Raw genomic sequence first — 25573 nt, 5'->3', positions numbered from 1 at the left:
ATTTTGTTAGACACATTTACTATTTAAAATATAAAATATTCACTCATTTAATTCAAGTCTACTTTCCGAGCTAATTAAAATATTTTTAACCCCAACATAGAAGAGAATTTTTTATTATAAAATATAAAATTATCGTTATTTAATAGCTTAAGCTGAACATATAGCATAACAAAAGTAATATAGATTTTTGTTTAGCAGTAACATTTCTAAAGGAAATTGTGGGATCTGAATTCATATCATCACACTTTTAACACCAACACCACTTTAATCTTGTTTTCTAAAACACTCTCCCCCACTAGGCTCGAGATACTTCAATTAGCCCAAGAGGTTAAGATTGCAGATTTAAATTAAGACTCATAACATCTTGCTATGAGGCCATAGTAATTACTAACTCTTTCTAAGACCTAAGAGATGGTTTTTATCTTCTATATTCTATATTCTGATACTTATAAAACCTACATGTTTTCCCTGCATATGAACTTTCTGAATATCAATTGATATATAAATATATCTGAGCCCAAATTCTAAGCCTCTTTTCAAGTATGGGCCAATTATATACCCTTTCCTACACATTTTTGTACTTGGCCCATTTTGATTTGATACATTTTTAAGAAAATATAATGGGAAAATAATAAAGATTATTTTCCCAATTGTATCTTTTAATTGATGAATTGATTCTTATTTTAATTTACATCCGATTTGTATGCGTGTCTATTTTTAAATTCTACCCATATCTAATATAAATTTTCTTATCCATCCAATATCAATACTCACAGAATGAGAAAACTTCACTAAGCGGATCCCAATCCGGTTTCAAAACCGCATCCGAATTTAACCCGTTTACGAACACATCTCCCCCACCTCGTGACTCGTGAGCCTCCGGTCTCCAGTCCACCCTTCTCGTCTCTTCTTTCATCTTTGGCCCCTTCGTCGGCCGCCATTCCTTCCCAAGATTCGAATTTTCTACTTCAAACTTTGCTCTTTTTATAAATTCACGAGAGGTTTTGTTAAAGAAAGCGAAAATAAAAGATGGGTAGATTTCTATTTCACGGGAGGAAGCTAATTTCGAGGGCCTTCTCCACTCTGAATGGCAACCCACTTCATGTCTGCGTCGTTGGTAGCGGCCCTGCAGGATTCTACACCGCCGAAAAGGTATGCAAATAAATATCCTTTTTTCTTTCTTTTTTGCGTGTGCTATAGCATTTGTACAACTTTTCTGATGTTGTTGGTGGTGTTTTATAGATGTTGAAGGCTCACGAAGGAGCAGAGGTTGATATTATTGATCGTCTACCGACCCCGTTTGGGTTGGTTCGTTCGGGGGTGGCGCCAGATCATCCAGAGACAAAGGTGAGGGAGATGTTTGCAGTTCTTGATTTCGCCTTATCAAGTTTAGAATTTGTTGGTTCTTCAACCAGTGCCGCAATGGAGCTAAAGTGTACTTGTGAGATTGATTAACTTAAAAGTAGTTGCAATGGAGCCTCGTGCCCTCGAACGGCCTTAACATTTGGTTTGGGTGTGGTTGAAGAGAATGCCACTTTCCGCAAGTTAGCACTGATGCGATCGTGACATTTAATACATGTTAAGACGATTATATTGCTCGTGGTTGAAATCTATATAGGTGCCACAATGTTCAGAAGGAACAAATGGGATCAGTGAACTGTATTCCCATTATTTGATGAAAATGTGTGAACAATTATCACTCAACTAAACCAGTATGGGTTTTCTAGTTTAAACATTAGATGAGTACTTCCTCCGAGCCTTTTCTTTAGTATTTCTTACTGTGTTGAGGTATGCCGCTTTGTAGAAACAATGTAAACTCCTCTTCACACAATGAGACAAGAATGAACTTGTTTCATGTCAATTACTTCTTACTGTCCAAAATTTCTTAGGCTACAGTTGAGCTGCTAAGAAACCTTTGTGAAAGATTTTAAGATTTTTGTTCATCATAGATATGCTTGACGATTTTCTTTTGTGCACCTCCAAATGAACTCCCTTATAGATGTATCTAGGCCTCCAATGTGTCCTAGCCCTGTTAAAGGGCCAAAGCGATAGGAGAAATATCAAAGTCAAGTATATGATGCAAACACAGGATTGAAGTGCTTTAAATATCTTTTGAGAGATGCATGCCACTGTAGATGTAGATATATGCCTCACACTTCTATAGAAGCAGAAGGGAAAAAGGGAGCTCTTTATTAAAGTCTTCAACATAAATAATTTTTCTCCATTCAACCATCTTTAGTAGTATTTGTTCGACAATAAAGTGGCCATCACATCCTTTTTGTCATCACTGGCTAGATGACCAACATTAAATTTGGAGTAAACTTGTTTAATAAACAACTAATAAACTAAGCCCTATTAGGAACCAACCCATTCTTTTTAGGCTAAATACAGAACAAGGTGTTCAGGTTTATACTGTAACGAAAAAAAATATGGATTTTGAGTCCAAACACGTTAAACCGGTGAGAGGAGATTTGCGATCCTCGTATAGCCATGCAGGGCATGTACCTTTGACATCAAATGAATCTTTGGAGTTTGGAATTCAAGATTCTCTGGCATAGATATGATCATAAGTTGCCTCTTGAAGCTTTTGTGCCAAATTCAGTCTCGATGCTTGGTGCTTAGCAAGATCATAATAACATCCCACAATCATTAATGTCACTGTAGGTACTTTAAAGTCATTATTAATGTTTTAAAAGACCATAGCCAGTAGATGGATGGACAAAAGGTCATGTAGTGGCTAGAGACGAGCGAACAAGCATTCATGTAACACCTATGAGCTAGGCAAGTGCCTAGAATTCAAGACAATTCAAAGATAAATAGAAGAAATAATAGTTAGAGAAAAATTTGAAATTAATGCATACAGTCTCAAAATATAATAATGCGTCCTTGTTAAGAACCATTCTAAGCAATTAGAATCCACTTCTTTATCAAGATCTACAATTTCTTTTAATTTTAAAGTCAACCTACATACTAAAACGGGATTCAAGGTACTAAGGGGATCACCTAGGTGGGATCTAAGCGGAGCCTAGTTATGTTCCATCTGAGACAGAAGCCTAGGCACTAAGAAGGAAGTTTTTTCAAACAGTGGTCATTGTATGTCCCATATGAAAGAAAAAGACTACTTTGCAAGGTACTATTAAGTCATAGATACTGTAAATAGTGTGTTTCTTGGGTTACATTCTTACAGAGGAATCCATGTAGGTGACTGAGGCAATAGTGCTACAGTGTGCTTTCTGTAGTTGAGCATGTAGGCATTGAAGATTAAATTGTTTCATTTTCATTCGATGTATTAATAGGGTAGGCAATTGCATTAGCATCTGCTTTTGATGTGTGTAGAGCGGCTGCTGCAAGTGCTTTTTTATTTATAGTGGCTTAGCAATTGCAGAATGATGTTTGCTTTTATTATTTCTTTCAGCTAATCAGTGGTATATGATTGATTAAGTAAGATAAAATCCATGGTGAATCTAAATCACATGGTTCCGAGTTTTTTGGAGGGCCTGATTGAGTGTCAATGCTGGATATTGCCCAAGGCAAATGTCATGGGAGAAATATTGTTTGAGATCCTAGATTAATGGTTAATTTTCTTGAGGAGCAGGCTGAGGCAATACACTTATATCCCTTTTCTTTGATCTTTAAAAAGGACAATACTTGTATCACTCTCCTTACAAATTAGGTTCCTAACATAGTTTGATTCTTCTGTCTCATGCTCTTGGGTGAATCTACATAGGTATTATGTTGATTCAATTATTTCCACATTGTCTCACAACTCATGCAAATTTTTTGGGAGTTATATGCGGTGGACTGTCGAATAGATTGATTACTTCTTGCAAATAATAGTGCTTATTTTCATATATTGCAAACCATTCTGCCTAAGTGTGTTCTATATTCTTATACTAATTTCAAAAAGTCATATTCAGTACTTCCATTTCATGTTCTCATTGTTTTTACTCCATCCTTCTATTCCTTTTTCAGCCATATAAGTTTCAAATGGTATTAGTTATTCAGTGCTATGTTGATTGGCATGCATTTAATCTTATTAAGCTCAACTCTACCAGAAACTTGGTGACAGATTGTGGTAAACCAATTTTCTCGCGTGGCTGCACATGATAGATGCGCATTCTTTGGAAACGTATCATTTGGTACTAATGTATCTCTATCAGACCTTCGTAAGACTTATGATGTGGTAAGGTTTCGAGCTATAAGCAGGTGCATCTATAGATCCTCTTATGTGCTGCTAATTTTTCTGTCAATATTTACTTGCATAGATTTACTTGATTTGACATGGGTTTTTTTTTATATATGCATGTCTTGAGCAGGTTGTGCTTGCTTATGGTGCTGAAAGCGATAGATCTCTCAGTGTGCCTGGGGAAGTAAGTTATCTCTAGTTCTCTTTTCTTTCCATTTTTTTAGAATGGAATTGAGAAGTGGAGAATTGAGAATATCATGCATTGCTTGCTGACTTTATAAGAAATTCAATAATATGTACTTTACGAGGAGAAAGTTGAGTTGTCCTACTTATGACTGATTAGACCTGTTTTAGGGGGTCGTCATTAGATTTTTCTTGAAAACATTAATAGTTATCTATCCTGGTGTTAAATCTTAGTGAGTGACAAGATTTATCATGGTTCCTCAGCTATTTATACTGACTAGAGGTTGAAATCATAAGCAGAAGGGCATAAATTTGAAGTATAATAATTTAAAAACAGAAGAACCACAGATAGGATAAAAAAAACTAGCTTTCATCTTCTTGATATTTGATTTGGATCTGTTCTTGTATCATTATGGTCACAATTGATGCAACTAGGGAAGCATCTAATTTCCATCATTTTGCTTTATTCTCTATACACCGTATTTCTCCATCATGCATTTCTTTTTTTCCTTTGTATCTACTAAGTTTTTGTCCCCTTCATGCTACTTTCTATACTCAGGAGTTGAAAGGGATACATTCAGCTAGGGAGTTTGTGTGGTGGTATAATGGGCACCCAGACTACTGTGAAATGGCACCTGACCTGAAAAGCACAGATACGGCTGTTGTTCTAGGACAGGTATCACAGGATCTATCTTTAAACATAATTTTGGAATCATTCCTTGTTAAAGATGTTCTTGATATACTTTTTTTGTTCATCTTTGCATATGTGTATGCATTCTTGGGGTGTTGAATGCAGATCAATAATTGTTATGCTCAGCAAATTAACTTCTTCAGGGAATAACAAGCAACTTCTTAGTATAAGAAAATTGTAATAAGCCAGACAAAAAGATAACATGCTTAGACTATTGTTGTTATGCAGAGTATATTTTCTTCTTGTATGACTAATTGTAGATCTGTATGCTGTTTCAAAGAACTTATGTAACACATAAGTTTGCTCTTCCCTTTTGTCGATTGTCTAATTGGACCTCTTGCAATAGATACTAATGCTGGAATATTCTTCTATACTATCAATCTGTTCTGCACTATATAGTGGACCTCAATGTTGAATCTATAGGGAAAAGTCGAAATCTTTGTTTGATCCCTTTTGGAGTTGTTCAGTCAGCACTCAGCAGTATGGAAATTTGTTTGGTTTCTGTTGCCTCACATGTATCTGATGAAATTTCACATGAAATATTAACCTTCATTGCAAGATTCAATTTTCATAAACTGTATGTAAGATGTCTGTTCGAAGATCAATATGGTTCTTCTTTTATTTGCATAATTTATAGATGAGTAGTTTCTCTCTATTGTTGATTTAGAACTTCTACAACAATGGGTTGCCCCAATAAAGAGTTCCCTTCATCATGTTGTGATGATAAATAAATATTGCTCCATCTCCATTGACTAGATAATATTGAAATTCATTTTTTCTGATGTATGTCACATGCCTTTTTTTTCATTAAGTTTTTGTAACCTCTGTATTGCTTCAGTGACAACTGGTATTGGCATTAATTCAATATTTCAATGAAGCACAAGCTCAAAATATGTAATCGTTATAGCTGTGTGGACTTAGAAGTTAGTTCTGTACTTCCCATTCATCTAGGAAAAATTGAATGGATACAGGGAATTTAATTGACTGCTTGATTCTCTCTGATGCATGTCAACTGTTTAAGCATTTTGACTGACTCGCCCACTAAGGTTCATTTTTTTCTCAAGTTCCCAAAGATAAAATCCTAGTGATTAAGTGATTATTGAAATGTTTACCCTTCTTTTTTTTTCTAATTGAAGATCAGCCATTTTGCTTAAGCTAGAATAATTTCAAAAACTAAGTCATATGCAGGGTAATGTAGCTCTTGATGTGGCCCGTATTCTTCTGCGACCTACAACAGAATTGGAAACAACAGATATTGCTGATTATGCTCTTCAATCTCTACGTGAGAGTAATATAAGGTTTGGTTTCTTCATGGCCCAAGTAAATTAGTATCATGGTTCACATCTAGTTTCTACCAAGACACTTCATTTGATGTTTATTGTACAATTTGTGGTGATTGTAGAAAGGTGTACTTAGTTGGAAGACGAGGACCAGTACAGGCAGCATGCACAGCAAAGGAGCTCCGTGAAATTCTTGGTACAATGGAATTAATTAATTGTAGTATGATTACTGTCTTAGTGATTAATGTATAGGACTACTAAGACATCCTCACAGAAGGTTATATCGTTGAATTTTTAGGCTAAAACAGATTGACTTTGTGTTGTGATCCCTAAGCTAGATAGTCCAAATATGCAGGTACGAGAAATTTGCGTGTTCACATTCAGGAGGCTGACTTAGCTACTTCTCCAGCAGATGAGGTTTGTATCAGCTATAACTAAGATGACAAAATAATCAACTCTCACCCTTTCTCAAATTTCATTTGAATTGCTAATGTTGCCCTATCATCTATAGCTGGACTATATCTGCTAGAATGTTACATTTATTGAGGCATTTTAATGCAAAGTTATATTCTAAGAAGTCCCTTTTTTCTCCTTTTGTTCCTTCTTTGAGATTTAATCGCATCAAGTTGTACCTAGCACAGTTCTAGTGTGCTTTATGCTGTATACCATGAGAAGTACGCCATTATGTATCTCTCATTTCATCTCATTCATGTAAAAGCTCAGGATGTTTACTTATTCCCTTATCACTTATTGTAGGAAGAACTGAAGAATAATAGAATCCAGAGGAGAGTTTATGAGTTGTTTTCTAAAGCAGCAAATACTATTCAAGAATATGATGATAATGATCAGAGAAATCTGCACTGTGTGTTTTTTAGGAAGCCTGACAAATTTTTGCCGTCAGAGCTTGGTTACAGTGTTAGTGGTGTTCGTCTTGAAAAGACTCATTTGAAAGGTTAGTTTTCAAAGAATATTGTTAGGTCCCATTTAATTATGTTTCTCAAAGAGTATTGTACTTTTTCTACTCCCTACATTCTACCCTCTCATAAGATTTCAATAGTTGATCTATTTGTTGAAATTTGAGTATTTGACTTGTAGATGTTCTTGATTGTTTAGAAAATGGTGTTTCTAGGAAACAGGTCGCAGTTGGAACTGGTGATTTTGAAGACCTCAAATGCGGGTAGGTTCTTTAACTAATTTTTTGTCATTGCTTTAAAGTTCTGCAGTTCATATGAGATTGTTAGTGTTATGCAGGTGTTTCATACTTTCACTTAGCCAAACTAGGATATGTTTGATGAAGTTACATATTCCTTTTGTAGGCTGGTTTTGAAAAGCATTGGTTACAAATCAGTTCCAGTAGATGGGTTGCCTTTTGATAAACGCAAAGGTAGGTTTCAACTTCATTCTTAACCTTGCAACTAGGTTACTATCAATCTTGTAGTTCTTAATATGTTATCCTTGGTTTATCTTTCCCAATTCTGTGTACAAAACTATAAGTGATCAGCGAACTTTAGAGTGGTCAGGAAAAAACATTCCTTTCTTTTTCGCTGCATATTGGTAGGATTTTATCATTCATGCACTTATTTTATAAGTAGAGAATCTTTCTAGCCCATGTTGCATGATATTTGAAGTAACTTCCCTTAATTATTCTGTGCAGGCATAGTCCCTAATGAAAGGGGCAGAGTATTGAGCAGTGATGAAACAGAGAATGCAACTCGGGAGCAAGGATTGTATGTTGCTGGTTGGTTAAAAAGAGGACCAACTGGGATCATCGCAACAAACCTCTACTGTGCCGAAGAAACTGTAAGTTCCATTAGCTTTTAGTTCTTCTGATTGCAGTTACTGCAGAGCATCATCAGAAGAAAAAACAATGGACAAGTGAATCTTATTAGAAGTTAGAACAGAAATTAATTCTCATCTAAGATGAAAGAACATACAAAAGTGGTCTTTTGCATGCGCTCACTTATGTCTTCGTATTATTGTTGAGAACTTCTTTTGGCAATATTTAAAAAATCAGTTCGTCTTTTTTTTCTGGTATATTTGCTAAAATGCACTAGTAAATATTCTTTGCATCTTTTTTTTCTTTTGCTAAATGGCATTAGCTCTCTCATTGAAAGATCAAAGAATGGAGAGGGAGGGACATTTAATCAAAAAATGAACTTTCTCGTGAACTAACAGGAGATGATTTTTATGCAAATATACATAAAAAATAAGGTGATAGGTGACTATGTCAAAAGGAGGAACTTATAGACAAGGCTAAAATGCCGATGATGTCTATACAACAATTCCTAGAAAATTACTACCTTGCTTCAAGGATTTTATGTGATAATTGGGTCTTAACAATCATCTTTTTATTTGACCATTTCTATTAGTTTCTCTCTGTCCTTTATCACCATAAGTACACACTAAATTGAACATCCAGATCCTTTTTGATCTAATTATTCCAACTGGTTGTGGTGCTGAATGGCAGGTTTCAACGATCTTAGAGGATGTCAGGAATGGTTTGCTGACCTCCGTCTCTGGTTCACATAAAGCAGGAAGACAAGGGCTCCTTCAAATCCTACAAGACAAAAACGTCCAATTTGTGCCTTTCAGTGGCTGGGAGAGAATAGATGCCAAGGAAAGGATGTTAGGTGAATTAAAGAACAAACCCAGAGAAAAAATCACGACATGGAATGAGCTGCTAAGTGTTGCAGAAGGCTAGAACTAAAGCAGCTGACTGCCTTCTGATGGATAGCGTATAATCACAATAAAAGAGCTTTATGCTGGAGATGTCTGATGAGCTTGGGAAAATGACTACGAGTATATATGGATCAAAGAGAAAAATTGAATTTATTTTGATTTTTTTAGAAGTTACCAACAAAATGGATAGATATATTTCATTAAAGGTAATTTATACGGTCTGTAACCTGCTATCCGATATATTTTCCCTGAGGAAAATAAAAAAAATTTCAATTGCCAAGTTGATCCTTCTCTATGGATGTCTGTAGATCTGCATGTTGAATGGCAACTCTTTCATTGCAACATAAAAGTGAAAACTCAATGATGTTCCAGTTAAATCGGTGTTGTTAGGATTCAAATCTGGGTATGCTTTTACAATACATGCTTCTTTAACCATCACTAATCTCATTGCTATGATCCATTTGTATTTCATGTGTTCAAATAAGAAAATTGGAAGATGGTAAGTTTTGAGTGCTATCCTATGTTTTAGGATGATATTACCTAGAATGATGCATTTAATGTAGTCATATGCTCAAAATAAGCTTAATAGCAAACAGAAAGATGATCATCACAAAAGTAATCTCCAGTAAAGAGTTTCTTTCATTCAATTCAGGGAGCTCTTACATATCATAAGCCACAAGGGTACCCCTCACTCATATGACTGCCATATCCCACTGTATAATTGGGCCAGTTAGTTTTAAGCATCTTACAATTAATCATAGTACAACAGAGATAAAGCCTAATAAACAGGTTACTCAACTGACCACAAGTAGGAATTCTTTTGTAGTAATGATGTTTGTCAAAGGATTCTTTTCCAGTATTTACCAAGATGCATGATCAACAGTAAGAAAATGAAAGAAACTTACCTTAGACAAGCACGTATAGAAAAGGGACTTTGGGAATAGATATACATATGTCTACTTATGCTTCTCACCAATGTGGAGGAAGTGTATGATAGGGATATGGCTAAAGGTTTGTTTGATGAGGAACATAAAAGAAAAGTGTATATGGCATTAGACTTCTTAATGCCTTCTATGGAACTTACAAGTTGACATTTTATAACTTACCTTGGGTAAAATATTTCTTTACATACCAGTGAATTATTTGAAATAAAATTCTATCCCTAGATTTTACCGGGGTATAAAATTCCTTGTAAGATATTCTAATCGAAACTTCTTATCCTGTCAAAAAGGGTGAAATTAGAGGTAAATATTGAATCATTTGTTGAAATTCTAATAGTGTATTACTGTGTCGTCGTCCTGGGTGCTAAAAGTAAATGGTGAAAGAAGGTAACAAAAGGTGTTGACCTAATAAAAACTTGAGACAAAGAATAGGGTGAGGAAAAGCAAGATACTAGAGACAAATGGTCTGTACTAAGGAAGGGACGAATAAATGGAGAGAGAGAGAGATGATTGAGATGTATCGCCAAGTCAAGCGGGACAGGAATCAGGAAGGACATTCCTATGCACAAACGAGTCTAAAATAGAGAGATATGATCATATGAATTCTCAGCTACGGTGGATGCAACCTGCACCAGAGGACTGCAGACAAAAGTTGCAACAAAACTGGAGCTCGGATCAGTGGAGGTCACAAGAGTTCGGTAGTAAAAAAGTAAGAATAATCTAGATATATCTATCTCATTGTGTTATTGCTAGCTATCAGGAAGACATAGAGAAGAAGAGGAAGAAGAAGAAGAAAAGTAAAACCTGAAATGCTACCAAGATGGTCTTTCAACGGTAACTCCAAAAGAAAGACTTTATAGGTAACTTAGAGAAGATCTAAGCATGTTATATTATCTAAACAAATTATAAAACTAGGACACCTTCTCCATAGTTTGTGCTCTAACATGATATCAGTATTCTCCTAACTCTTAGTGTTGCAGTACGGTGGCTAGACATGAGGGGACGTGTGTTAAAGCTTTTTAATCAACTGTTTATCTAACAAAATGCTGCTAAAACTATTGACACTTTCTAGTACCGTTATCTTCTTTTAACCGCGACGGGTCATTAATTTTCTCTACCGAAATCATTCAAGATGACACTAGATTCATCTCACTCACCACCAGACACAAAACCCTGGACACGCAAAGGGTGGTTTGATAACGACTTCCACCAGAGAGCTGTGCCTGGCTCTATGACCTCATGCGGGACTAGGAGCAAGTTGCTTCTGTGGTATTATCCCTCATTCCCCAGGGGGTCTGAGCTTTACTCCCTCCTCAGATGCTGCCTCTCAACTTGCATCTTGTGGTCAAAGTGCTACTCACTGGAATCAAAGTGCTGTTGCTCACTGAAAGTGATGATGTTCTCCTTTTTCTTATGGCTTAGTAATAGTACTACTACTACTACTACTACTACTAAGGTGTGTGAGCTGAGGATAAATGTCAGTAAGACAGTAGCTAAGCTAATTCTCACATAGTTTCAGTCTTTCAGATCATGAGACACGTGTAAAAAACTGTGGAGAATGGGGAGTTCATAGTTGTCCAAGGATCACCGGAAATTTTGGAAGGGAAGTGCTATTTACTATTAGTTGAGCAAATCATTGGTAAAATGACATCTTGCTGGCCCATGTTATCCATTTTAGGCTCATCTGCTCAAACAGATATATGTAGGGTTATTTTTGCCATCATAATCAATAGCATTTCTTGCTATTTAAATAATTTTTTCATGATCAACCATCTGAGTCCTTCTTTGAGTTCTAATGGTGTTCGTTAAACACTAAACTCTAGATGCATATAGAAATAGACCACTTTCAGTGGAGCAAAGGAGTTCATAATCTTCGAACCAGCCAGCATCCTCTAAACTCTTGAATCCTAAACACTAGATGGATATAGAAACTTCCCTAAACTCTAAATCACGAACGACAGTTCGAATCCTAATAGTGTTTGTTGCACTTAATCTTAGCTTTGATTAGGTGCTGCCCATTTCTGAAAGCAAACATGGAGACCTACCACTAAGTTTGCCTAACTTTGAACCCCAAAAAAACTATGTTAACACTATTAATGGATAGTAGATTCAAACCTCTCTCTCTCTCTCTCTCTCTCTCTCTCTCTCTCTCTCTCTCTCTCTCTCTCTCTCTCTCTCTCTATATATATATATATATATATATATATATATATATATATATATATATATATATCACCGTTGAAAATTAATTTGATTGGTGATCTGGTAGAGTAGAAGTCCTTGTCAATCAATGGACTCAAATGCATTTGGTTGATGGACAGATCCAAGTGCATTTCATTGATTGGTGATGTTATGGATACTGTGAGTTTAAAATTAACCAATGTAGAGAGAGAGAGAGAGAGGGGGGGGGGGATTCTCTAGTAGTACAGCTTATAGTGGGAGGGACTTTGAAGCTTTATTCAAAAGAGATAAAAAGAAACAAATGTCTACATTGGCCACCAAAGGTGGCTGGCTCACTTGCACTATTGTATGGGCTCCAATGTGACTCACAATCATAGGAAAGTGAGAGTTAGGAGAGTGACTTCTAATCATATTGCTACATAAACCACCTACAAGAAGGGCCCTTTCCACCTAATTACTGATCCATTCATATACTTCAATTAATCTAGAGTTGGCCTATCAATTAAGCTCAATTATGAAGGAATTCAAGCCGTTAAGCTTAGACTATCAAGCTCAATTATGGGCTTCCATGTCGGCCGCCGACGCAATGCCTCGTCTCACAATGGCGACCGCTGAACCAATCGATGTAACCATCGGAGCTCCTTGAATTCCGATGGGCGAGTAGTCGTTTAAGGTTTCTATTTATTACTAGCACGCACCTGTTGACTATCAATCTCTAAGTAGATTTAATTTAGTAAAAATCTTAGGCAAAAGCTATGAGTTAACATGCTACATTATCAGTTTATTATCAGACCTATCTACCTTTTGCTTTTGTTACTAAAGAAAAGAACAGAAAGGAGCTTTAAGTGAAAATAAGAAAGAACAAGACAAAACCCGGGCTCAAACTATTAAACAAAAGAAAAAGGCCAAGAGATAGATAGGTAGGTAGGATGCAACTACTAATGAATATAAACAATGTGAGGTGTTAAACTGTAAATTTCCCTAAGACGGGAGCTGGGCTCAATGATTAAGAAAAAAGAAAAAGAAAAAGAAAAGAATCGAAGTAATCCGTAACGGCGTTTGATGTAACGGAACGGGGAGGGAGGGAGGGAGGGAGAGAGAGAGAGGGGGGCCGTCGCTGTGGTCGCCCATGTGGGCATTGGGGGATTGGGGGTGGGATTCCGTAGGATAGGAGGATGGGGATAGATGCAGAGGGTGTGGGGTCCGCTGCACGGGAGAAGGGGGGACAACCGTGGGTCCACCTCCATAATCCCGCCACGTGGCCCCCACCATTTTACACGGAGGGGGTGGGGCCCCGGGAGAACACGACCCGCATTTGCTCTCACGGGGGCTGTCAATTGTTACGAGGCCACTACACGTACAATTTTGGTACTAATGTGATACGAGGATTTAGGGCACCAATTGCAAAGTTATAATTAGGGTCTCATGAGACCTTTTTATCTTTCGATGTTAGAGAAATAATAATAACAACAATTAATTTGGAGCTTTAAAATTGGTGCAAATTTTATTTTATTTATTATGGTCTTGCTTCGTGCAAACATTATTTTCTTCTATGTGTCCAAGTGGCTGTCCTTTGTCCACAAACGTGGAAGAAATATCTTGTATTGATTGACTTCTTCTGGTTTTTGTTGTATTTTATGTCTTGCTGTGATCCTTATCTAGAAAATAATTACTTTAAAAGATTTTGTATATTTCTTACATATTTATAACTTCACAAAATTATATATATATATATATATAAGAATTGATGTTCAAATGCTTATTATAGACTATTCTTTTTTAATCTTTTATCTTTCTCATTCTTTTTCTCTAGAAGAAGAATAAAATAGCAGAGATTTTTGAAAGAATAAGGTATAATTATTCATAATTTTTATTTAATATTATGTTAATTAGTAACTATAAAATGTTTAAAAAAATTCTTTTCAAATTCACTCAAAATATAGCTCTTAAATTATATATATTCCAATTAACAAGTATATCATTACTTTTTACCTATCATATGACGTAAGCTTGAAAGCATCAATACTTAACTATGCTAAGGTTTGGCGCAAAGATTTTATTCCTTCCATACTAGAGAGTTCTCCTCCCTTGTCGTTGATAGCGAGGTTTTTCTCTCCCCTCTACTAGCCAAGTGCTAGTGGAGGGGAGTATTGCTTCTTTTCTTTTCTTTCTTTCTTTCTTTCTCCCTTACATTGAAGAAGCCTTCTTCACTACTACTCATAGCCACCATTCCTCCTTCCCCTCAAAGTCGTCGTCCGCCACTTCTTCTCCCCTCCTCTCTCACCTCCACACAACTACCACTTAACACCGTGTCGCGCCTACTATTGCCGATCTTTCTCGCCACACCCTTGTCCTATAAACCCTTACTGATGCCACTCCATTCCGCCACTCTTCACCACATCAACCATCCTCCTTCTACCCCCTCTACCATGTTGGATTTGTGCTTGGGCACCGTCGTTGTATTGGATTTGAGCCTACTGCCTCTTTCCCCTTGCCACTTCCCTCATCGAGCTTAGCCCACTGTTGCTACTCTCCATTGCCCCCTCATTGCATCTGCCATTCTCCTTCTATTTTCCTCCCTCGCTAGATCTGGGCTTGGACGTCGTCCCTCCACCAAATTTGAGCCCACTACCTCCCTCTTGTTGTTGGATATGCTGCTGCTCCCTACTGTCGCAGCATATCTTCTCCTCGCTAGATCCAAGCCTGTAGAGTTTGGGTGTTGTTTGGTTTTTTTTCTTTTTTAATTTGTATCTCATGTGGGTGATCTTCTAATCATTCCACCTCTATAGATTCTTAAGACTGAGTCTTGAATTATTGGGCAGACGTATGCTACGGTTATTATGCTAACAATATTGAATGTGAGGCTTTTTACTCTTAAGAATCTCTTGGGTTGTTCTTCACTTCATTCTTGTGTTTGTGCTTTCAGACTTATTCTTTGGATTAATTTATAGTGATACTTAGTGTAAACCAAATGTGGGACTTATATCAAAGAGCAGTCACTTTTTGAAAGAATCGTAGCTCTATCTTCCATTATCTTCGTGTATTAGGCCTTCATAATCTTTGAATAATAAATAAATTATGTTAGCCTTCAGGCTGTTCTAAAATAAGAAAGCATCAATACTTCACCCCTATGGGACGACGTGGATGGCTTGTTAAGAAGGTTAATTATTTGAAAGTAATATTTATGTAAGTAAAATAACAATTATACTCGTACTCTAACAAGAAAAAATATATATAAGGGTAATTTTGTCATTAGAAAAGTTTCCACCCATTAGGGAATTGAAAAAGATGTTTAAGTTACTAACTACATTGATTAAGTGGGTCCTTAATCCGCTAATGGATTGTTAGATTAGTTTGCTCCGTACATCTCGGCCGCTTGATTGGATATATGTACTGCGAGAAAGAAACATTCTTAAGTTTTAATCCAAGTCGTGTTGGGTGGAAAGCAAGACTCTCTATGACACCTAAGTAGTATTAAACTCCCTTAATCCTAAAGGTCGCATCTAATCTGATCTAATCTAATCTAATCTAATCAAACCCTAATTTAATAATACTAATTAGCTTTAGATCTAATGATTCCCTAGCGTGGTGGTGTAGAGACGCTGCTTTTAGATTCCCCCACTCTCTTGATTCTCGGTCGGCCGGCATCTCGACTTTTGCATATCACCACCCACGTTTCAGACTTATTATGCCATTTAATACGTAAGCACGTTTTTAAAGTATTTTAGAAATAAGGAATACTCTCAAGGTGGTTTTTTTTCCCGGGAAATTTAAACAAATTTAGGGTGTAAGTTGTATAAAACTCACAAATTTTGTTAATAAAAATCTATGTGTTTTTAAAAATTAATATTATAAATGAAAAGGAGTATATTTAATATTTTTAATTAGCACTAATAGCTTCCAGGAACATAAAAAGGTGAACTATATTTCAGATAAAATTTCAGGGGTTGATTTGAATTTGGATAAAAGTGGAGGGGGGTAAATGTATTTTTCGCTACATAAACAAAAGTACAAGTACCCTAAAACGGACGACTTTGGTGATTAAATTATTGTTTGTGGTGATATTCAAAATAACCCTTAGAATGGACAACCTTTTTTGCCACGAAGACCATTCTCTCAACTCGCTGTCTCGCCCTCACGGTTTCTTTCTTTCTTCGTTTTTTTTCAATTTTTCTTTTTCTTTTTCTTCTCTCTCCTTATATAGGTTCATCTTGGACCCTTCGATCCTGATCGGACCGTCAGCATTGGTCAACGTAGTACGAAGTATTTCAACTCACCTAATCTAAAAACTTACGAGTAATACCACGAAATATGTGTCGCCCAATGGCAGTGACCCTGAGAAAGTAACTACCCGGTGGGACCCGCAAGGAGGCCGCGGGGTTTAAAGAGGAGCGTTGGATTGCGGGTGGCGGTACACGTACAGAGATATCTGGACAGGAGGAAAGAAAGCGGAGGAGCTTTGCCTACATTTAGTTAGTGCCGCTTAGCTGGCACAAGGCGACGTAGGACCCACTCGCTTTTAATAATATTTTTTTCACCTCAGATTCTTACCGAGGTTTTTTTTTACGTTTTAACCCTCCTATGCTCGTTAAATTCAACTTTTAATTCTAATTATCAATTTTTTTTAATAAAAAATAACGGTGTTTTTTCCCGCCAATATTTTTTCGGCTATGAAACTATTTTTTTAATTAAGTTTTCTTCTTTACATGGAATTATTAAGTACTTATTAAAATTTTAAAATATGAAACAAAGATCGACTTCCATCCACAATTTTACCATCCGTCTAACATTATACACATGTTATTAAGATATCATCGAGACCTACATCTACCCCACCAATTATAAGTTTATAACCGTCCCTAGTTGGTCGGCCCCACAAATTATAGCCACTGTACGAAGGATGGGGGGGGTGGGGTCCGTCCTACGTGGACCCAAGCCCCACGTGTGGCACACGTGGGGCTCACGTGAACCGCGGCGTCTTAATCACCCCTTGGCTTTAAGTCTCTATTGACCATATTTATTAGGAAAAATGCTATCTTTACGAACACTTTACCAGCAGCACTTTACTAACACTTTAGACGTGGCGTCATCAGGTCCATCGGTAGATCCATACCGACGGACGAGATGACGCCGTATCATTTTGTTGACAGAATGTTTGTAAAGTTTATGTGGTTATAGCATTACTCGTTTATTAGTCTTGATGAATTAAAAGTAGACCGAGTAAATAACAGCGAAGGGGTCACCGTCCATGTCGGTCATACGGCATGACAGGTGTCGGTCCGCAAAACTGCCGTCGCTGTCAGCCGGGTGGAGACGACCTGCGGTAGCCGGTCGATGGGGACTGGTCAAATTTAACCTGGTCAACTCTCGGGTAAAGTGAGACCTCATTGTCATCTGACCGCTGGGAAAAGCCTGACGTGGACGTATCAGGCCCGTTCGAGCAGTGGCCTTCGCTGCCGTGGATTTTAGCTACCGATGTATTAATGACGTGGCACGATCTTGACAACTTGTTCGGTGGACTATCAGTGCTAAAATTTCTATTTAACACCCTACACCTTAACTTATTTACGGTTGACAATCTTGCTTTTTTGACATTTACAAATTACGACCTGTCTTTTATCAAATTTTTTAGAACACAATCTGTGGCTAGTTCCATTATAACTAAATTTAACTAAACTCCTGTGTTGAGTTAATATATATACTTATCTAACATAAAAGCATATTCACACTAAAAGGTTCTATCACCTCTACAATTAGAATCTAGGATTCATAATTGATACATCTAGTTTTATTTAACTATTTTATTTTTAGTAAACTAAGATATAGTGTCTCAAGAATTTCAGACAAATGGAATATAACTTTCTAACAAATAACAAATAATGGAGGGGAAAAGGTGCAAAGCCAAGAGAATGGATAAGAGAGAGGTAGAGTAACTTAAAAAAATATTCATATATACGAACTTAAAAATAAAAATATTAAGGAATATATTAATAAATAAGTTTAGGAAGTGTATATAAAAAATAATAATAATTTAAAAAGTTAAAGTAAAATTATTTTTATTTTTAATATTAAATTTAAATAAAAAATTAACAGTTTTATATTAACCTAATGGTGGGCAAAGTAATATATATAAAGGTTTTTAGTTTGATTTGATGTTAGACAAAACCATTGATGGCAATTTGTAATTTATTCTATTTTTTAATGCCCTCTGCCCAGATGCTGTTAAGTTTAACCTAAGCTAAGATGTGGTTTAAAAATATTTGATAAAAAATAGGGTGCAATTTGTATATTTGAAGATACAGGGATACAAACCATAAATAAGCAAAAAGGTAGTGTCTTAAGTGCAAATTTTCTTTGTTTTCTTAACTCAGTAATAAACTAGTCACTAACACGACGAATTAGTAGAACGTTATCTACTAAGCAGCAGCCACTTCTCGAGCCATTTTTACTAATAAACCCCTTGTATTATTTTTAATTCTTATTCCTTCCACTCCCTCCACCAATCCAATCCTTATTCTACTTAACAAATAAAATAAAAGTTTGGGGGAGCTGAAGCATATATTACTCCTCTTCTTCCTACTTCATACTATACTAATACTACACAAAATAAACAGAAGAAAAGAAGAAACCAACCATTACAGTTATAGCAAAGGTCTCTCCTTTCTCTTCTTGCCTTAGAATTTTTTTCCTCTTCTTCTCTTGGCTAAGTCTAATGCTTCTTGGTGTTGTTGTTTAGAGATAGAGAGAGAGAGAGAGAGAGAGAGAGAGAGAGAGAGAGAGAGAGAGAGAGAGAGAGAGAGAGAGAGAGAGAGAGAGAGAGAGAGCGAGCGACAGAGATAGAGAGAGAGAGAGAAGAAGGTTGATGTCACCGCATCTGGGACACGACTACATAGGCCTCTCGGAGGTTTCCTCCGCGGCTGCCGGCGCTGGCGCCGGAGAGGGGTTGAAGGAGACGGAGCTCAGGCTTGGGCTACCTGGGTCGGAGTCGCCGGAGAGGAACGAGAAGGTGGGGGTCACCTTGGAGTTGCTTCCCAAGGGGTTCGTGTCAGGGGCGAAGAGAGGGTTCGCGGACGCCATTGATGGGTCTGGGAAGTGGGTTTTCTCCACCGGGGCTGGATCGGAGAAGGAGATGGGGAAGAAGGGTGGGGTAGCTTATGGGGAGCATTTGGGAGGCGGAGGAGGGAAGGAGGCTGCGGGACAGGAGAAGAAGGCGCAGGCGGCGAAGGGGAGCGAGAATGATGGTGCGGTCGCGCCGGCTGCAAAGTAAGTTGTGGTTTTTTCTTTTTTTCTTTTCGGTGTTGTTGAGAGATTTTAAGTGGAAACATTTGCTTATAGAGCAAATCTTTTTGCTGGTATCTTAAGATTGTTGTAAATTTTGATGATTTGATTTGTTTTTTTTTTTCTTTTCCTTTTGGATTTGATTTGAAAAATCCTTTTCTCTTTTTCTTGTGGTTTCTTGAGAAGAGAATTTTTTTGAATTTTCTGAAAGAAAATCTGTTCTTTTTTGCATTGTTAATAGAATGGTGGATTTACAGTGGAGTTTCTGTCGGAAAAGTTACTAATCTTATGCAATTCCAGACTCTTTTTTTCTTTTTTCATGGTCTTTGATCTCCTATTTTGTTGTGTTCTTTCCAATTTGTGTAATTTCTAATCTATGTTAGAATTTTCTCACATGTTTATATCTTGATCTTTTACTCCAGTATTTAGTTATCTGGATGTGCCAGTTCTTGTAAGCTGAATTGCAAGAGTTCCATGCGAATAAATTATAGCACATAAAGCACAGAAATATTATCTAGAATTGGTTTGCCTTCTTTACATACAGTATAATTTTGGGGTTGTGTTTCTTTAGCATTAAGGATTAACTATGTTTTATTCCCTCTGAGCTTCTGGTTAGCTCAAAACATTAAACTACAAACTGTTATGTCTTGTTTTCTTCCGTGCTTTTGCAGTTTCTCGGCTTCGGAGATTATTCATGTTATCTAGAGATAATGGACTTTCTACTAGTTCTATCTCATGACTGGGTGACCTTTGGTAGATCTAAGCATAACCTTGTGTATGTAACAGGGCACAAGTGGTAGGTTGGCCTCCAATTCGTAGCTACCGGAAGAACACGATGGCTGTAAACCCACTGAAGAACAAAGAAGATGGGGAGGCAAAACAAGGGCCAGGATGCCTTTATGTCAAGGTTAGCATGGATGGTGCCCCATACCTCAGGAAGGTTGATCTCAAAACTTACAAGAACTACAAGGATCTATCATCATCACTTGAGAAGATGTTCAGCGGCTTTACCATTGGTTAGCTCTGATTTTTCACACATTTGTGTTACTCATAATTCATTTCCTCTTGAGGTTAATATGGAAATTTCAATTAATTCGATATAGAATTTTCACAAGCGAATCACATCATTGAACTAGTGAGAATTCAACAATTGGCTTATTGAAATGCTATCTTTTCATATAGATATAGTAGGTCATTAGATATGCTGGTTGAAAACTACTGTGGAAAGAATCTTGTACTGGCTTTCAGTTCCATGTAAATCATTTACATATACCAGAAGATGAATCAGGAAAAAATTCTTTGATCTCTTTGTTTATGTCTGCGTAGCTGCTTAAGATTTGTCTTGTTGCATTTCAGGTCAGTATGGGTCTCATGGAATCCCTGGTAGGGATGGGTTATCTGAGAGCCGGTTAATGGATCTTCTGAATGGATCTGAATATGTGCTCACTTATGAAGACAAGGATGGAGATTGGATGCTTGTTGGTGATGTCCCATGGGAGTAAGTATTGTTAACATATAATACCATAAAAATTGTATCTGCAGTCAGAATCCAAGTGCTCTCAGGGGATGTATTGACTATGCCATATCTCTTATCTCCCTTTGCCTTTTATTTTTCTGAATTGTGCCCTCTGTAAACAGGACACCAATGTGATTGTACAGTATAAGACAATTAACATTACTGTAATAGAGACTGTCTAGATGAACTGCCAAACCTGAACAGTAACGTCCTTTTTTTCTGGCTTGTAGTTTCACCTTTCGTTCTTTAATTTTGGCATTACCATTGTAGAATGAATGGTCACTTCACTGTCTGGCTTGGCAGCAATTATGGAAATTGTTTATGTCCACTGTAACTTAACTGTTTTTTTCAACCTTTTGCAATTGCAGGATGTTCACTGACTCTTGTAGGAGGTTGAGGATCATGAAGGGTTCAGATGCAATTGGGCTTGGTAAGAGAAATTACTGAAGGACTATACAACTTTACCTGTACTTATGACTTGTGAGATAACTAATAGACTACCAGTATTTAATGTTTAAAAATATGCTTTTACTCTAAATGACTGGATGGTCTAGTTCTTGGAACTTGGTTGTACGCCTCAAGGTGGGTCTGATACACATCGATTTCTTCTTACTTATCTACATTCGGGTCCTCCATATCTGTTAGGAGACAGGAGGCTTCTAAGCCATTTTCCCATTTCCTCTTTTAGTTGGCTATCTATAGTTGATTTTGCAGCTGAGCACATAAGTTGAGCACTGAACCATGAATCATCACTTGTACAAGTCATCTGAACTAAGTCTGTTGTAAGACTATCCAAATCAAAAGTAACTTTTCCTTTTATTATTTCTTTGCTGAACACAAAATGAGAACCCACATTCCTCCAAACTTAGTTGCTCTGCATATGTTACTTTATGAGTTCTTTCCTCTTTGCATATTCGGCTGAGATAATTAGTACCTGTCATCATGTGAGTAACAGAGAATATGAAAGACCAAATGATGGGACAATGTGCACATCGCAGAAATAGAGAAAGTAATCCAATAGAGAGCTGGATCTTCATGTTGTTGACATTTTGAGGCAGAAGCATGATCCATGAGTGTGGAGAGGGGTTGCAGCATCCATTCTGACTGTTGAAAGTCAGGTTTGATGAAAATTTACCATCTAGGGAAATACTGTAGTGGAGTAGAAAAAGAAGCTCCACCTCAGAGCTTAAGAGCCACCTATCCTCCCTTTCTCTGTCCTCATCCTTAGTCCCAGATGTTAGATGTAGCAGGATGAGACTTGTCGACAATGGGTGGATGGTGGAGGTCATTATTACCTTGTCTCTCCAATGAGAGATAGGTAGCTTGTTAGCGTTCCTGTCAACTGACATGTTGTCATTTATTCTGATTAGTCTCCTAATAGTTTCTTCCATATATAGCAAGGTGTTAAAAGACTGTAAGTGGTAGATAGGCGGACAAGGAATTATATAGCGCCTAGGTGCTAGGGGGAAGGGGGGCGCCTAAAATTCAAGACAGTAAAAAAAATAAATGTTATGATTTGATCATATGAGTTAAGTCAGTTGAGCCAAGTCCAATCAAATTGGGTTAGTTAATTAGATTTATCTTATTATTTTAAATTTTAAATAAAATAAATAAAAATCGTATATGGATCCCATCGGCTAGAATTTTTACTTATATAAATAAGAGTAGACATGTATTGATTATCATCGTGGTTTGATTATTAAGTTAAATTAATTTTATTATCTCGTTTTATCTTTTCATGTAGTTGTTAGATCGTTCTTATCTTTCTAGGAGTATATCATAATTATAGAATCCTTTTAAGCTTCTAAACCCTAGCCACCATTTTCCTCCATGAGCCATCCTATTCTATGGCCGTCTGCCATCACTCTTGGCCGTCTGCCACACTCCGATGACCACTGCAACATCAAATATTTATCGAACTGTTCCTTTCTGACCTATGTTTACTATTTTATTTTTATCTTTTCATCTCAACTTCTAATTTATGCGAAACCAAAATCATTAGATCTGTAACTCGTGAGACTACCACCATAAAGATTTCCATAATTTTCTTATGTTTAGATCAGTCCATATATGGTTCATAATAATAAACAAATAAAAAAATAATAGTTAGAGAAGAAGTTAAATTAATACCTACAATCGAAATAATATACTAATGCATTCTTATTAAGAACTATAGTTAGCTATTCAAAGACACTAAATTCAACATTTGCAATCATTTTGAATTTCAATTCAAATACACTAAATTCAATATGTACAATCATTTTGAATTTCAGAGTCAATTTATTTACTAAAGTATGATACAAGATGCTTAAGCGTTCACTTGGGTGGGACATAAGCAGAGTCTAGTTATATTCTATCTAAGGCAAAAACCTAGGCGTTAAAGTGGAAGTTTTTTAATACAATGATATATATTTACTAAGCCACATGAAACCTGTCCTGGACTTAGTACTTTATTTAAATTGAATCACCAATGTATCATTGTATTTTCTAAAGTAATTTTTAAGTTTTTAACTCTTCTGATCTGTATTTAGTGAAGAATGTTTTGAGATGAATTGTTTGTTAATTTACTGGAACTCCTCAACAACATTCTAGTCTCTACTTCATCTCTTGGAAATTGTGGGTTCTTGAATCTATGGATGTCTGATGTAGCCATGAGCATCTTATTTCTGTAAGCTTTTTGTATTTTGCATTCTCATCTTGAGTTTTAGAAAGATGAAGCCCCCCTAGACTAGAGCCTTACAAGGATTACATCTTGATGAGCAAACATTCAATTGTAGTAAATGTCCAGCAATATTAATATCTAAATTCTATAGTACGACAATTCTGTTAAACACATTCATCAGATTTCTTGTCTGAACTCAGGTTGCTCTTACATTAGCTGACTGTTATTTTTTCTACTATACCTAATAAATTTGAATTCAAAACAATCTGAATTCTAGTTGACTATGACCTGTTCAATGGTATCAAGCACCTACTGCAATTGCTCATACTTTATACATGCATGAAACTACCAGTAATATGTTGATCTGTTTCTTTGTAGCTCCAAGGGCTATGGAGAAGTGTAAGAACCGAAACTAGCAGTGTTGCTGAACCCAGTTGAAGCGCAAGCAAATCAGATGGCTGCAAGGGAACTTCTCAAAACCAAGAGGTTGTTAAGTTGGAAACTGTGGTATATCTATTATGTTTTATGGTTTGCTGTTTCATCTGGACTAAAAACTTATGTTAACCTACCAAATTTCCTAGGGACTTAAGCTCCATTAGGTTGTGCCCGTGTCTTTGTTTGCCTGTTACTTCTATTTGTGTAAATGATCGGTATGCTGTTTGGAACTGCTACAGACTGAATGTTGTTTCCTGCTTGCAAATGTTATTCACAAACTCCTTGTTCCAATATGCTAAACTTCTAATGTAAAGTGTGCATAATCTATTCATATTTCAGCAAATACCCTGGTTGACAAACAAGTAAAGGTTTATCTTTTGTCTGAGAGATTGTCCTGGAAGTCGAAGAGTTGATACTTTTGATTGTTTCTTTCGGTCATGCGTGTGTGTCTAAAACTGTGCTTCTCTTGTTGTTGTTGAATACTCGATTGGGTTCGACATGATAAACTTGTTATCATGGTAGTCTCCTAAGCCGGTTTGATAGTGTTAATAGGCTCAGAAAGATGCTTTCAGATCCAGAATTTACCTGCTGTAAATTATGCAAGATAAAGGTACCACATTGTGGTTTCTGTTGACTTATTCCAATTACCTTTCTGATTGTCTTCAATTATCTTCCAAGAGAGGTTGTTTTGGCAGTCACATTCGTGTCACTGTTCACCTGATAAGCCTCATGAAGTAATCCTCTGCCCTGTCCTTCAAATGTAGGATTCTTCAATAGTTCCATGCAGGCCCTTTTCCATATACTTGTAGCCATTCCTATTATTCACCCTGCTCCATAGTCAGCTTTATTGAGAAGTTTGGTGAGTGGGGACATTCACATTTCAACCTATCCTTTGTAGGGTGCTATGATTTTGTCCATAGAAGATATAAGAGGCTTCCCTACCATCATTTCAGGTACAATAAAAATATAGAACAGGGGGGGAAATCATGGTGGTTTATGTTCCCTTGGAATCAGGCTTTCTTCCTAGAAATGATGCTCTTCTTCTCTTCCTTTCTTTTTACCTAATGATGCCTGTTTGCTGGTGGGCATGTGAGCCAGTTCAATGTATTCCACTTACATATTATTATATTGTATTGATGCCCGTCTTATATTAACTTTAAAAGCAATGAGATAGTTTCTAACTTAATCAATCTCTACCTGTATTTGGTGTGCCCTCTATGTTATTTATTCTTCTTGGGTACTTTTCATCTTACAAATTAGATGGTTGAAGTACTGAAAGGAAATTTTATTGTTCATCTAAGCTATTTTTCCACTGTGATTGTCCAGATGCAGTGGATGAGATAAATTTATAAACTCAAAGCTACATGCAGATGCTCTTCAAACAGTGTGTGAATTTGTTTTCAAATGAGCTATGATTCAGTGGTCCTTGCCCATAATGTCAGATGCCCTATGTTATTGTTTGCTCAAACTATTTTAGCTGTAAGAGTTTATTTTGTATTGGAGAAGAATCATTTGGGACTCTCTTTTTTTCTTGGATACTT

At 36.6% G+C, this 25573-nt stretch overlaps 2 protein-coding genes across 3 annotated transcripts; both read left to right on the top strand.

The window, feature by feature from the left end:
* Positions 1–885: 885 nt before the first annotated feature.
* Positions 886–9299, top strand: LOC140766197 (NADPH:adrenodoxin oxidoreductase, mitochondrial). Its single transcript, XM_073105665.1, has 13 exons — positions 886–1152; positions 1243–1347; positions 4070–4183; positions 4317–4370; positions 4929–5045; positions 6249–6358; positions 6463–6536; positions 6696–6757; positions 7097–7292; positions 7454–7517; positions 7657–7724; positions 7995–8140; positions 8808–9299. The coding sequence occupies exons 1-13, from the start codon at positions 1030–1032 to the stop codon at positions 9039–9041; spliced, it is 1467 nt and encodes a 488-aa protein (XP_072961766.1). The 5' UTR covers positions 886–1029; the 3' UTR covers positions 9042–9299.
* Positions 9300–18671: 9372 nt separating this feature from the next.
* LOC140764731 (auxin-responsive protein IAA17-like) lies at positions 18672–24375 on the top strand. 2 transcript variants are annotated; one of them, XM_073103461.1, is made up of 6 exons: positions 18672–18793; positions 18878–19404; positions 20206–20435; positions 20776–20917; positions 21304–21365; positions 23976–24375. In XM_073103461.1, exons 2-6 carry the CDS (start codon positions 19004–19006, stop codon positions 24011–24013), a joined length of 873 nt encoding a protein of 290 aa, XP_072959562.1. In that variant the 5' UTR covers positions 18672–18793; positions 18878–19003; the 3' UTR covers positions 24014–24375. The 2 variants fall into 2 exon arrangements, with proteins under 2 accessions (XP_072959562.1, XP_072959563.1); XM_073103462.1 differs by having other exon boundaries at positions 18718–18793; positions 18912–19404.
* The last annotated feature ends 1198 nt before the right edge of the window (positions 24376–25573 follow it).

Source organism: Typha angustifolia, chromosome 8 (assembly GCF_048772165.1).
Source record: "Typha angustifolia cultivar Huaian chromosome 8, ASM4877216v1, whole genome shotgun sequence".
Classification (NCBI taxonomy): Eukaryota; Viridiplantae; Streptophyta; class Magnoliopsida; order Poales; family Typhaceae; genus Typha; species Typha angustifolia.
Note: the sequence above shows the minus strand (reverse complement) of the source record. Positions and strands in the feature narration are given on the sequence as shown.

What these genes read in the sequence shown, in the direction of transcription:
- LOC140764731 (XM_073103461.1), top strand. Translation starts at nt 19,004, where the DNA reads ATGTCACCGCATCTGGGACACGACTACATAGGCCTCTCGGAGGTTTCC. An exon ending in GCGGTCGCGCCGGCTGCAAA is followed by an intron (nt 19,405 to 20,205) that starts GTAAGTTGTGGT and finishes TGTATGTAACAG; the next exon opens with GGCACAAGTGGTAGGTTGGC. An exon ending in GTTCAGCGGCTTTACCATTG is followed by an intron (nt 20,436 to 20,775) that starts GTTAGCTCTGAT and finishes GTTGCATTTCAG; the next exon opens with GTCAGTATGGGTCTCATGGA.
- LOC140766197 (XM_073105665.1), top strand. Translation starts at nt 1,030, where the DNA reads ATGGGTAGATTTCTATTTCACGGGAGGAAGCTAATTTCGAGGGCCTTC. An exon ending in GGAGCTCCGTGAAATTCTTG is followed by an intron (nt 6,537 to 6,695) that starts GTACAATGGAAT and finishes CCAAATATGCAG; the next exon opens with GTACGAGAAATTTGCGTGTT. An exon ending in TTTGAAGACCTCAAATGCGG is followed by an intron (nt 7,518 to 7,656) that starts GTAGGTTCTTTA and finishes TTCCTTTTGTAG; the next exon opens with GCTGGTTTTGAAAAGCATTG.